Genomic DNA, 14,102 nt, shown 5'->3' with positions numbered 1-14,102 from the left:
TGGTATAGAGGAGTTGACGCTGGGAGTAGAACAACTGACAGTGGGACAAAAGGAGTTGGGGGACCAGGTAAAGAAGAACACAGCGGTAATAGAGGGTTTAAAATCGACACAGAAGGAGATGAAAAAGGACGTAGGGGTAATTAAAAAAGAGTGCCAGACGGTACATGAGGACCTGACGAGGAAAATGGACAAGGTGGTAGAGGTAATGGAGGTTAAAGAGCGGGAGGTGCGGGAGCACATAGAAAAAAATAAAGTGGAGTTAGAGGAAGAACTTAAAGGGGCGCACGAAGAGATGAAGGAGATGAAGCAAAAATTAGAAGAAGTGGAAGAAGGGGTGAGCGAAATTAAGAAGCGACGGAGAGAGGATAAGAAAGAGATAAAGGAGGAAGTAAAAGAATTGGTCCAAAGTCTGTGTTCGGATCGTGATGATGTGCTCATTAACCGGATGAGGGATTCGCAGGTGATGGAGGAGAAGCGAAGAGAAAGAGGACCCGGTGTAAGTGGTGACCAATATGGTCGTGCGTATGATGCGCCAGGTGATTTAATAAGCTTGGGGGTCGAGATAGACCCGGATGTTCGTGAGAGGCCAAGAGTGAGGTGTATGGCTGGTCCGGAGGGTATGGAACGAGAGGTGCGAGGTGTGGGTGAGCAAGGTTGTGGTGGTATGGAATGGGTAGCGGGTTGCGGAGGTGTGACCCATGCATCGACACCAACAGGGGTAGTTGTTGGAGGGACCGGGGAGGAACGAGAGCCCCTTGGGGGTAATGTACTGTGGGGGCCCGGCCGGTTCGGCCCCGCGCTGACCCCGCAAGGGGCGACGCACGGGGTCCGGCCGGCGGGCAACGACTCGCATACGAGGTGGTCCCACAAGGTCCCACTCGCGCCGTATGACGGCAAGAGTGATCTACGCGCGTACCTGGCGCAGTTCGACTGTGTGTGTAAGGGTAACGGTTGGGGTGAGGACGAAGGTGGAGTACACCTGGTGGCCGCATTGCGCGGCGCGGCGGCGGAGGTGCTGACGGCATTACCAGCGGGTGCTCTCACCCTGCCAGCCCTCCGCGACGCCCTAATTAATCGATTTGGAATAGAACAGCAGAGCGAGCTTGTTAAAGCTCAGCTCGCGCTGCGAAAGCGCAAGCCCCAGGAAGCCATCGGGGAACTTGCCCACGACATTCGCCGCGCAGTGGGGATCGCACATGCTAGCATGGCAGCGGATTCCCGGGAGAGCCTGGCGCTGGACCATTTTATCCAGGCCCTCCCGGATATTGAGCTCCGGCAACAGCTCGCCATGTGGCGCCCGCAGACTCTGAGCCAGGCGGCTGACGCTGCGGCCCGTTGGGAAGCAGCGAGGCCCCTGGCCCGGGGGGGCGAGCGTCTCGCAATGGCGGTCCGCCAGATGGGACCCCCGATGGAGGGCGGACCCCTTAGGGGGCCCGCCCCCGACGTGGGTCCTGACCTGGCGGGCATGGTCCGGAGGCTGGTGGACCAGCGCCTGGCAGGACCTGGACCATGGCAGGCGGCCCCGGAGGTGGCCCGCGGTGGACCACGAGCGGGTAATCCAATTCGGACCTACAGGGGGGGGAATTTGGAATTCCGGAGGCAAGCACCTTACCAGGTGAGGTGCTATACCTGCAACCGCCTGGGTCACCTGGCGCGGCACTGTCGAAACGCGCGCCGGGATGATCCCCGGCAGTTGAGGTCCTCAACTCCGCCCAGGGGGGAGCGGGTTAGCCGACCCCAGACACCCCCCCGCCAGACCCCGGGAAACTAGAAGGTGTCGGGCACGTAGGGCGGTGTTCGGCAGCAGAGGATGGAGGAGAGCCCTCATTGACGCGACAGGTCATTTATTGTGGCCAAATTGGAACCGGTAGCCTGACAATTAGATGCAAAATTGCCGGCGTGGGGGTAGACGCCGTAGTGGACACAGGAGCTAGCGCCACGATCATCAGCCCTGTGGTCCTTGATTCGAGTGCAGGTGGCTGGGATAAGATCCAGCGCCTGCAAAATTATAGTTTGCAGCTTGCTACCGGGGTAACGGCCCCGATCATAGGGCGTGGTTCTGTGACCCTCAAGTTAGGGTCGGTAAGGAGGGAGATAGATGTTTGGGTGGCGGAGGTGTGCGACCCATGTTTAATAGGGTTGGACCTGTTGACTGCCAGCGGTTGTAAAATCGACTTGTGCCGGGGGATCCTGCAGGTGGGAGTAGAAGAGCTGCCGTTAGGGGGAGTGAGCACGGCCGAGAGAGCGGAGCTGGAGGCTTCCGAGGCCGTGACCATCCCCCCAAGGGCCGAGGCGATAGTGCCGGCCCGGTGGGCAGCTCGCCCAACATGGCAGGAGTCCTGCGGCCTGGTCGAACCGGTGGCAGCGCAGTCCATACCGGGTTTAATCGTGGGCCGCACCCTTGTAAAAACGGACGGACCGGTAGTGGCCGTCCGAGTAGTAAATGTGAGTACAGAACCACGCACTATAGTAAGGGGCACGAGGGTAGCTGGCTGCACCCCAGTTGAGGAAGTCGCGACAGTGAGGGGCGAGAACGTCCAGCCGAGCCGACCCCGGGGGGAGCCTTCAATAACAAGTAGGAATTGGCCCGAGCCCATTTGCGAGATGGTAAATCGTAGTAGCGTAGAGTTGGGAGGTACCCAGAGGGAGGCCTTACACAAACTGGTTGGGTCCCATTTGGACCTCTTCTCCCTGTCCACCGAGGATATTGGACGTACGGGCCTGGTGAAACATCAGATCCACACCGGTGAGGCCCGGCCTATTCGTCAGGCCGCCCGACGGCTCCCTTGGAGCAAGAGGGCGGAAGCTGACGAGCAGGTTGCAAAAATGCTCGACGCAGGTGTGATCGAGCCCTCGGGAAGTCCTTGGATGTCACCTGTTGTGCTGGTCAAAAAGAAGGATGGGACCACGCGGTTCTGCGTGGACTATCGCCAGCTAAACAACGTGACACTCAAGGACTCATATCCCCTGCCAAGGATTGATGACACCCTCGATGCCGTTGCAGGCTCAAATTGGTTCACAACTTTGGACCTCAAGAGTGGGTATTGGCAGGTGGAGATGGATAGGGCAGGGAAGGAGAAAACGGCATTTTCCACAGGTAAGGGACTGTATCAGTTTACTGTGATGCCGTTTGGTTTGTGTAACGCCCCCGCCACCTTTGAGAGATTGATGGAGCATGTACTAGGCGGCATGCCATGGCAATCATGCCTGGTGTACCTGGATGACGTCCTGGTACATGCCCAAACGTTCCCCCAGGCACTAGCTAATTTGGACCAGGTGTTCGGGTGCCTCAGACAGGCAGGGTTGAAGCTGAACCCGAGTAAGTGCACTTTGTTTGCAAGAGAGGTGGCCTATCTAGGTCACGTGATTGGCCGCGAGGGGGTAAAAACAGACCCAGACAAAATTAAAGCGGTAGAGGAGTGGCCCGCACCACGTACCATCAAAGAGGTGCGGGGATTTTTGGGACTCTGCTCCTACTACCGGCGCTTTGTGGCGAAATTTGCGGAGTTGGCCCGTCCCCTCCACCGGCTTACGGAGAAGGGGACGCGATTTAATTGGACACGGGAGTGCCACGAGGCCTTCCAAAAATTGAAGGGGTGTCTAACATCCGCACCCCTTCTAGCTTACCCCACTAGTGACGGGACATTTACCCTGGACACGGATGCGAGCCAGGAAGGATTGGGCGCAGTTTTGTCTCAGACACAGGAGGGCGTGGAGAGAGTGATTGGTTATTATAGTCGGGCCTTAAGTAGGCCCGAGAGAAATTATTGCGTCACTCGCAAAGAGTTATTGGCTATGCTGGCTGCCATGAACCATTTCCACCCGTACTTGTACGGGCGGAAATTTTTGGTTAGAACTGACCATTCCTCCTTGCAATGGCTCCTTCGGTTCAAGGAACCGGAGGGCCAAATTGCAAGGTGGTTGGAAAAGTTGCAGCAGTACGATTTTGATGTGGCCCATAGGGCCGGGAAGGCCCATGGTAATGCGGACGCACTCTCTCGGCGTCCTTGTCTGGGGGAAAACTGTAAATTTTGTGCGAGACACGAGGAGAGGGAGCAATTGGGCGATTCCGCCCCGATTCTCGTCGTCCGGGCAACCCGGGTGAGAGGGCCAATTTTGCCACTAACCGCGGACGAGGAATTTGGAGAGTTGGCTTGGAGCACGGCCCAGCAGGAGGATCCTGTTCTGGGGCCGGTGTTCCAATGGGTCAAATTGGGGCAAAGACCAAAGGGGGAAGAGGTCACCCCCCTCGGGGCGCAGACAAAGGCATATTGGGCTCAGTGGCAGACCCTGGAATTGAAAGGCAACATCTTGTATCGCAAGTGGGTGGAGGTTCCCTCTGATCGAACTTCCTGGCTGGTGATAGTCCCTGACAAATTCAAGAACGTCATATTGCAACAGGTGCATGGTACCCGCTCCGGCGGCCATTTGGGCAGGACAAAGACAATATCTCGGGTCCGCCGGAGGTTCTATTGGGTGAATATGGGGCGCGACATACAGGACTGGTGTCGGAGATGCGACGCCTGTTCTGCCAAAAAGGGACCAGCACGGAGGATGAGGGCCCCCCTTCAATTACATCAGGTGGGGGCCCCCCTTGAGCGGGTGGCTATGGATATTCTAGGACCGCTGCCCCGCACCCGCCAAGGTAATAAGTATATCCTCGTTGTAATGGACTATTTCACCAAGTGGCCGGAGGCCTACGCCCTCCCCAACCAAGAAGCAGGGGTGGTAGCGCAGGCCTTCGTGGAAGGATTTGTGTGCCGGCATGGGATTCCACAGGAGTTGCACACCGACCAGGGACGAAATTTTGAGAGCAAATTGCTAAAAGATGTGTGCAGTCTCCTGTCAATTCGGAAAACCAGAACAACGCCTTTAAGACCTCAATCTGACGGGATGGTGGAAAGATTCAATCGAACTCTAATCCAACAACTGGCACTGTTCACCACCACCCGTCAGGATGACTGGGACGAACATCTCCCTTACTTGCTCATGGCCTACCGAACCAGCCAGCACGGGGCCACCGCATGCAGTCCAGCGTTGCTTATGTATGGGCGGGAGTTACGGGCTCCCGCCGACTTGCTATGCGGTCCCGTGCCAGACACAGTGGTTAACCCGCCGAGGGAGGGGTACGCACGTCACCTAGAGGAAGGCATGGAGCTAGTCCATGCCTTCGCCCGCCGCCAACTCCATCTGGCGGGGGAAAAGATGAAGCGCAGGTACGACGACCGGAGCCAGGGGAGTCAATACGCTCCGGGGATGAAGATTTGGTTCTTTAATCCCCGGAGGCGGAAGGGAAGGTGCCCAAAACTCACCTCCCCCTGGCAAGGCCCAGGAGTCGTCCTGTCGCAAATCTGTGACGTGGTCTTTAAGATCAAAATGGGGCCACGAGCCCTCCCTCGGATCGTCCACGCCGACCGGATAAGACCTTACACCGGCGAGCAGGCGCCCCCGTGGATCGCCTCGGCTTTAGATGCCGAGGCGGGACCCAGTACCTCTGAATAAGGGGGGCTTATTAGTGCCAGAGGACTGGGGGATTGAGGAGCGATAGGCCCGGTGGGAGAGGGTGGCATCCCTGCCACCTTTCCCATGTGTGGGGGCAAAGGAGCAATAGATTATGGGGTGTATGGCAGTGAAAACTAGCCCGGGTGGGTTAGGTTATATTGATAGGGATCTAGAGAAGATGACCTTAGGTAACGTTAAGGTTAGTTAGTGACTGATACCTGTAGTGGGGACGCAGGTAGATTAGTATGGATGATAATGACGAGGGAGCGCAATAGTTTAAAGGGACGACTGGGAAGCGCAAGTTTCAGAAGGGAGTAGTTAGCTGAGATGATGCCGTGTTTGTGAGAATTGAACAGGTGTGTGGAGCAGTGTATGAGTAGTGAGTGTGTGGATCAGCGCGAATGCGCTTGGGGAGAGAAGGGTGCAGGTGGCACCAGGTGTGAGAGCACAGGTGTGCAGGTACAGGTGTGTGGAGAGAGTTGGAGTGAGTGGTACGGAGTGGTGTGCATGGTGCGAAGGTGTGGATGGGGGAAGAGTGGACCCCTTTCACGAGTACCCGGGGCGGGTAGTGTAAGTGTTAGGTAGAGGGTACAGGTAAATTGTGGTTGGATATTGGCATCTGTGGTGCGGTTGCAGAATGGTGTTGTGGATGGGTGCATTAGTGTTGTGGAAATGGCTGGGCGTGTAGCCTGTTAGTGTGTGTAGTTGGTTGGGCACTCCACCACTGTGAGGATGTCGGCCAGGTGAGGCCGCAGGTGGGCTCTGGGAGCCGGTAGTTGTGAGTGGGTGCCTGAGGATCCCGGGTGTGGATCGGGCAGCCCAGTGCCAGAGAGGGCACGGAGTGGGGAGAGAGCCAGAGGGCCTTCCCCAGGTAGTTAGGTTAGGGCAAGGAGCAGGTAAGCTCGGAGGCAACTGCAGTGGTGGAGGTGTGCAGGTGGGTAGACCCACTGGGAGAGGTACACGCCGCAGCCCAGAAATTGTGCGAGGGCACCGGGAGATGAATCGGGGGAGTGAGACCCCAAATTGAAGAGCACCACAGTTTGGCCAATGGGAATTGGTTTTTAGAACCCATAGCGTAAGAGGGCCAATGGTTTGGCCGGAGAAAGACCCCGGGTAGTGTAAAGTTGTTAAAGTCATTTAGGAAATAGTTAGGATTGATGAACCTGTCGCACCATACGCAGCCACTTACCTGTGGTGATGATGATGACTCCACACCTGTGTTTTCTTTGTTTGTTGCAGGAAATGAGATTGCTGTGTGGATTTGTGAGACGCATCACGACGTGGATGAGACATTGGGGTGATTCCATCTCTCCCTCCCTAGGAGGGACTGATGATGAATTGGTAATGGCAAATTTTGATGTTGAGTTGAAAATGGCAAATTTTGATGAGAGTTGAAAATGGCAAATTTGATTGGTTAGGAGGGAGAGAAGACGAATTTGGTTTATGGGAGGAACGGGGAAGACAGTAGGGATGTTTGTCGATTTGTAAAGTAGATGTTTATGGGTAGTGTTGTGTTTTGTGGATACAGTAAGGGGTAAGGGAGGGGCCATGTAGGTTACCTGGTGGGGGGGGGGGCGTACGATAGGAACGTACCTGTCTCACCTGGTTCCCATGTGCCCCCAGTGTGCATCATCTTGTATTGCGTGCACTTTTGCGCCCTTACCACCTTACTCACTTGTCTGCTTCTTTTGTCTCCCACCTCCGAGGATCTGGCTTTGGGGTAGAGAGAGAGGAGAGAGAGGTGCTGGCTACGCAGTTGTGGGCCTGCACTTTCGCTGTTGGCTGCCTGGATCGATACACCATATGGACCGCAATGTTTGTGGCCACCCACAATGGACCGCAGTTCGTTTGCGGCCAAGCACCACCCGGGGATGGACCTATGGGTCAACGTGGCACCTATGCCATACAGGTGAACCACTAATAGTTAACACCACCAACTGCACCACAAGAAGAGCAAGAGACACCTGCAGGGTTAGGGGTTGTCGAATTTATTTTTATTCCAATGAACAATGGTGACTGCACCGATTGGTGGTGGGGTGGTGCTGTTGATGCTCGGGAAGGGTGCTCTGCACGTTATTAAAGGCCGTCGGCCACAGAGCACTCGTGGGTTGGTGTATCGATGTTGGCAAGCGCGCTCTCTCTCTATGCATAACATCTGCATGTGTCCCTCCAAAAACAGGTCCTGGATCGTAGTGTAAATAGCAGCGTAGTCTTGTAAATAATGCTCCCTACCGGCTGTATGTTTAGTTTGAGAATTCTTTCCGGATTCGGTTATCCTGTGGGTGTGTTTCTGTGAGGAGAAGGGTGCAACGTCGCAGGGGGACATATTTACTCATTTGTGAATATCTGTAAAACTGTCGCACTCAGGGTAGAGTTAATAGTAGAGGGAACTACATTGCGTGCCACACTAAAGTAGGTAAAAATTTATCGGGTCGGGACGCCCCGAGGGTAGAGAAGGGTGCAATGTTGCGAATATGGAATTTGGCCTCCATATCCGCTTGTAAATATTCCCCTATTTTCTCTAATACTCCCCAACTTTCCCCAGTCCCCCATTCCCTAGTCCCATTGCATGTAAATAACAATCAGTAGAGCCGACCTTCCCCTTATTCCCCCATTAAATGTCGTGCCCAGGTCCACCGCACCACACGTAGACAACTTTCGGACATCTTCCTAGTTATTCTTATTCTATGTCAGTTAAGGCCTCGTCTCCATTAATTATGACTCTTCGTTGCACCAGAATGTGATTATATGGCATCAGTAGTGAGTTTAGGACCTTTCCCATACCTCCTCCCATCTTCTTCCCCAAACAACAACAATAACAACAACTACAACAACAATTACAACAACAACAGAGGGGATGGCGGCGGAGCGGGGGAGGATGCGTCCTCACACCGGCTCGATTAGCTCCAGACCATGCGCTCCACGGGGTTACCCCGAAGGGGCTGGCTGTCAGCTCCTCGTCGGGGGCGGAGCCAGTAACCCCCCCGCACGCACCCAATGAGAAGCAGCGTGCCGATTCCACGAGGCGGAGCTAACGAGCCGAGGGCGTGTCACTCCCCGCCGGATATACGCAGCCGCTTGCCGGACGTGACGTCAGATTCGCCCCCAGCTGGAGAAAGACGGACCTGCGAGCGCTGAAACAGATGCGCCTGAGTTTGGAGAGGCCTGAGAAAGAACGTCACCTCTGAGCGCTGCGACGAGACCTCCCCGCATCTCTGGACCGAACCGTGTACCCTGCTTTGAGCCAAGAGTGCACCTTGAGCCATCGCGACCTGCCTTTCCTTTTCATCAACCCCCGTGTGAGTCAGCATTTTGTCCCGTGTGTCTGTCGTCTGTCCGGGGTTAATATAAGAGTGTGTCTAAGTGCCTGTCTTCCTGTAATATACCTCTAGCCCCTGTAATCTAACCTTTTTCCGTACGAATATACTTGAGAATCGAAACGTTGGTGTCGTATTGTGTGATTGTGATCCAGCCGGGTGTCTTCTTTTTCTTATTGAGCCAGCATCGCGCGACTTCGTCAACGTCGAGTATAGTCGGGTAATTTGTGCGGACACGACGGCCATTCCGCTCGGCCCACTTTAACACCAAAGTCGTGTCTGTAACAATATTATATATATATATATATATATATATATATATATATATATATAACATTATATAATATATATTAACATTATATACATTAACATTAACGAATAAAATTTGTAATGTAATAATTTGTAATAATTTGTAGTAATATAATAATAATAACGAATTCTGCTCTGTTTCAATTCTGTTTCAATTTGCTGATATGCTTTGCAAACCTTTTTTTTTTTTTACTATTTTAAAACTAAAACAATTCGAACATGGAATATATACTGACACTGCACTTTCAGGTCTCCTACAAATCCTACCCTGTCGCCTCACCGTGGCGTAGGAGTGGCAATGGTCAATGGCATCGAATGTCATGGCTAGCAAAGACAGGGAGGTACACTTGATTTAAATTTGGAAATTTTTTTTTTTTTTTTTTTTGGCCACGGAACGGGCACCCACGTACGGGCACGTCCTAGTATATATAATTATATAAAAAACCCACTATAATTACCCTTTAAAACCCAATATAATTACCCTTTAAAACCCCTTAGAATTATCCTTTAGAAACTTTTAAACAACACTTGAACATATGTTGTTCCTCAATCATAAACTGATGATTGTAGACAGACAAAGTGAACCAATTGCTGAACCCTACTTTCGCTTCGTGCACAAGGTTAATACAATATTAATCGCCAACTTAAACCAACTATGGTGTTCTCTTTCAATAGGGGAAGTGTGACTGGCAATCGAGATGGGAGGTGTGCAAGAGAAACTCACCCGAGACGAGCCTTGCTCTCGTCAGGCGAAAGCTGGTCAAAGGATCGCGCCTCCTCGGCTCCTAGAAACGCCTCGTGGTCGTAGTCGTGACTGAGGGAATCATCATGCGGTTTGTCACTCAACACCTCGTCATGGACAATACGATCCTTTCCGCGAAGGACAGCCGGCTTACAGAGCACACTTTGCCACTGGCTGCACAGTCCCAGCAGAACCAGCGCCGTTGCTTTACCGCTGTTAGATTGCATCACTTGGACGTCCTGTACACTGCACAAAATTAGATGGCATGCCCAAGTACGAGTCATCATCTGAAGTCGACCTATTATATATACATAAAACAATGAGACGGGGAACAATATATGGGTGTTATGCCGCCAATGAGGTGGTCGAGACAGACACAGGCCCAAAAAAAAAAAAAAGTGTTCATAGAACACTTTACCCCACACAGTGTTGAAGTCTAAACTTCAATTCAAAGAAATTTTTTTTTTTTTTTTTTTTTTGTATACAAGATCGAGGCTCGTGAAAGAGCGAACATTAATCACACAGAAAGACAAACAGACACATAAAACAAATAACATCGGGAGCGGTAGACAAGATGGGGAGAGAGGGGGAAGGCCACAAACACAACATTTGAGAGCAGGGACCGAGAGACATGGAGACATCGAGAGAACTGTGGGAGGGAGAGGGCTTTGGGGGGAGGCATGGGAAGGGGGGTGGGGGGTGGGAGAGGTATAAAACATATGGACACTGCCAGGACTTCCAGGAAAGAAGTTGGAATTTCAAACAAGGTGGATCTGGGGTGAATTAGTGGGGGTAGAAAATATCAAGGTTTTGGATGGGGGAAGATAAGAGATGGTGGTGAACAGCTGTTTTAAAGACCTGGAGGGAGGAATGTGATTGAAGTGAGTGTGGGAGTTTGTTCCAGAGGTGGGAGAAAAGAGGAATGAAAGAGTGAAGGTGAGCAGAGAGCCGAGATTTCGGCAGTTTAACCATCAGAGGGTGGCTGGCAGATCTTGTGCGACCTGTAGGAATATTTGGGGGACAGAGCACAGAGAGAGCTGGGGGAGCAAGGCCGGAGAGGAGTCGGTAGAAGACAGAAAGACCACCTACCTGCCTGCGGTGAGTGAGTGAAAGGCCCTCAGAGATAGCTTCATCGCGGGAGATTCCAATGATTCTGAAAGCTTTGGATTCAACAGTGTGAAGCCGAGCCAGGTGTGAGGCAGGAGCACCAGCCCATAGGGGAGAACAGTATTCCATTGAGCTGCGGATGAAAGCCTTGTATGTGGTGAGGAGCTCAGGTGTGCTCAGGTGCTCAGGAGCTCAGGTGTGATTTTCCAGACTTCGCACGATGGAGGATGCCCAGTCGGCAACTGGCTTTGGAGGCCAGCTTGGAAATGTGGTTTTCCCAAGAAAGATCATGGCAGATAGTGAGACCCAAAAGCTTGAGCGACAGAACTTCTTGGAGAGGATTGTTGAGAAAGTAGATGGGAGGGTTGTCCAGTTGATCTTTTCGGAGAGACATAGTAAGAGTGTGAGATTTGTCAGGATTGAAAGACATGTTCCACTTGTTTGACCAGTCTGTGATTTTGTCCAGGTCTTCAGAGAGTGAGGAGGCTGCAGACTGCCGATCTGAGGGAAGAGGCTTTGAGCGGCAGAGAGTGGAGTCATCAGCAAAGAGATAGAGAGGATTTTCCAGAGTCGGAGAGATCATTGATAAAGACCAGAAAAAGCACAGGGCCCAGCACACTGCCTTGGGGAACTCCAGCCTGAACAGGAAGGGGAGATGAGAGAAATCCATTCAGGGCCACACGTTGACTCCGACCAGAGAGGAAGTCCGCAAGCCATGCATGGAGATTTCCATGGATACCATAGGAGGAGAGTTTGGTGAGCAGAGCTGGGTGCCAGAACGTATCGAAGGCACGTGATATGTCAAGGGAGACGGCTCTGATTTCCTGTTTGGTATTGAGGACCTCCATTCATTGTTGAGACAGCAGAAGCAGCATGTCCAGAGTAGAGTGACCTGGTCTGAAACCAAATTGATGATCAGAGATCAAGCCATTGGAGAAGAGGAAAGATTTCATATCCGAAGCAATGATGGATTCCATGACTTTGCTGATAATTGGGAGCAGGCTGATTGGTCTGTAGTTGCAAGGATCTGTTTTTGCACCTTTTTTGTGTAAAGCGGTAATGTTTGCTGATTTCCAGGATGCTGGCAGATGACCTTGAGCAAAATATAGGGTGAAAAGAACAGAGAGAGGGTGAGATAGAGCGGCAGAGCAGGATTTTAGGCCCCGTGGGCTGATGCCGTCTGGTCCAGTTGCAGAATCAGAGTCGAGGTTTGACAAAAACTCATCCACCTTGTCAGGAGAGAAGGACACAGAGTCCAGGAGCAGTTGGGTTCGACTGGGAAAGGTGGGAACAGAGAGAGATGGGTTTGGGACTAAGGATTTTGAGGCAAACACAGAGTTGAGGCATTCGGCTTTGTCACGTGCGATGTCAACTGTGTGGCCATTTGAGGTAAGGGAGGGGATGGAGGGGGAACAAACACCAGAAATGGATTTGACCAGACGCCACCAGGATTTGGAGGAAGGAGACAGGTTTGAGAGTTCATTCTTGAGTGAGGAGAGATAGTGCTTCCTGGCACTCCTGAGGGTAGACACACACTTGTTCCGAGCTTGGTGGAAGGAACTGAGATTGCCTTCAGTTGGATTAGCCTTCCAAGAGGCAAAGGCAAGTTGTTTCAGGGCAACTGCCTCACCACAAGATTCAGTGTACCATGGACGGGAGGAAGGGTAAGACAACTGAAGGCGAAATGGGATAAATCTGTGCATGAGAGAGATCAGTTTGCTTTGGAAGAATTCCCAGGAAGAATTGATGTCAGAGGCAGTGGAGATGGGAGACCAATCCAGACGATTGATGGCTGCTTGAAGGCCGTCCCAGTCGGCCTGAGTGAAATGCCAGACTCGTCGACGCTGAGGAGGCTCTCTGAGAATGGCCAGAGAGAAATCCACTTTGACAAGCACATGATCAGAAGAACCGATTGGAGCAGAAGAAGAGCAGCAGACATTAGCAGGAAAGTTTGTCTTAACCAAGTCTAGAAGAGAAGATACTCCATTGGCTGAGATCCGGGTCGGGAAATTGACAGATTGTGTCAATCCCAGTGAGTCACAGAAGTCCTTTGCTGAGGTGCCATGACTGGTGAGAGAGGAACCCACACCCAACCAGGTGGCATGATGACAGTTGAAGTCACCACATATGAGGAAGAGAGAGTTGGGATGAGTGGATAGAAGTTGGTCCATGTTGTCAGACAGTGAAATGTAGATGGAGTCATCACTGTTTGGGGACGGTACAGAACACATATGAACAAAAGGTAGGAGCAGAGAGGAAGCCGTAGCCAGAGGTACTCCTGGGGGTGAGGAGGAGAGAGGGCAGTGCAAGGAGAGTGAGGAAGAGAGTTTTTGATAAAGATAGCCACCCCACCACCAGGCCGAGGCTCAGGTCTATCATACCGGAGGAGGGAGTAACCAGGAAGAGATATTAAGGAATCAGAGACATCTTGAAGGAGGAAAGTCTCTGTTAAGCAGATCAAGTCTGGATTGTCAGAAGCAACCTGTATGGAGAGATCAGTCATGTTTGAGCGAAGGCCCCGGATGTTTGAGGTCCATACCGTTAATGAAGAGAGAGGGGGAGCATCGGGTACAGGACAGGGGAGGGGAGGAGTAGGGTAAGATGAAGGATGAGAGGGGGAGGTAGGGAGAGCAGTTGATAGTGTGTCAGAGATTGCAGAAGAGTTCCAAGAAAGGGAAGGATGAGGAGGATGAAAGGTTTGATGGTGAAGGGATGAGGCACAGTGAGGGGTTGTTTGAGGGGGGGGCAGAGGAAAGTAGAAGGTTGGGGGGGTGGAGGTATGAGATAGAAGGGAGACGAGGTGGGGAGGAGGCAGCTTTGAGGAGGAGGGGGGAGGAGGGAGAATTGGAGAGGAATGGTATGGGGGGAGATTTGAATGGGAGGGGTTGGGGGGGAGTTTTGAAGGGGAGGAGTGAGGGGGGAGTTTAGGAGGGGAGGGGCAAGGGGGGAGTATAGGAGGGAAGGGGCAAGGGCGAAGTTTAGAAGTGGAGGGGCAAGGGGGGAGTTTCGGAGTGGAGGGGCAAGGGGTGGATTTGGAGGGGAGGGGCAAGGGGGGAGTTTAGGAGGGGAAGGGCAAGGGGGGAGTTCAGGAGTGGAGGGGCAAGGGGGGAGTTTAAGAGTGGAGG

General features: G+C 52.6%; 1 protein-coding gene across 1 annotated transcript in view; it reads right to left on the bottom strand.

Annotated features, from left to right (window-relative positions):
* LOC137432298 (calumenin) overlaps positions 1 to 14,102 on the bottom strand; it is a 33,051-nt gene that overhangs the window by 13,307 nt on the left and 5,642 nt on the right. Inside the window, 1 exon segment of the mRNA XM_068124114.2 lies at positions 9,853 to 10,116. Coding sequence (XP_067980215.2) covers positions 9,853 to 10,097 — 245 coding nt within the window. The 5' untranslated portion in view covers positions 10,098 to 10,116.

This window comes from Myxine glutinosa, chromosome 8, assembly GCF_964187855.1.
Source record: "Myxine glutinosa chromosome 8, kmMyxGlut1.1, whole genome shotgun sequence".
NCBI lineage: Eukaryota > Metazoa > Chordata > Myxini > Myxiniformes > Myxinidae > Myxine > Myxine glutinosa.
The sequence above is the reverse complement of the archived record's forward strand: the minus strand, read 5'-3'. Positions and strand labels throughout refer to the sequence as shown.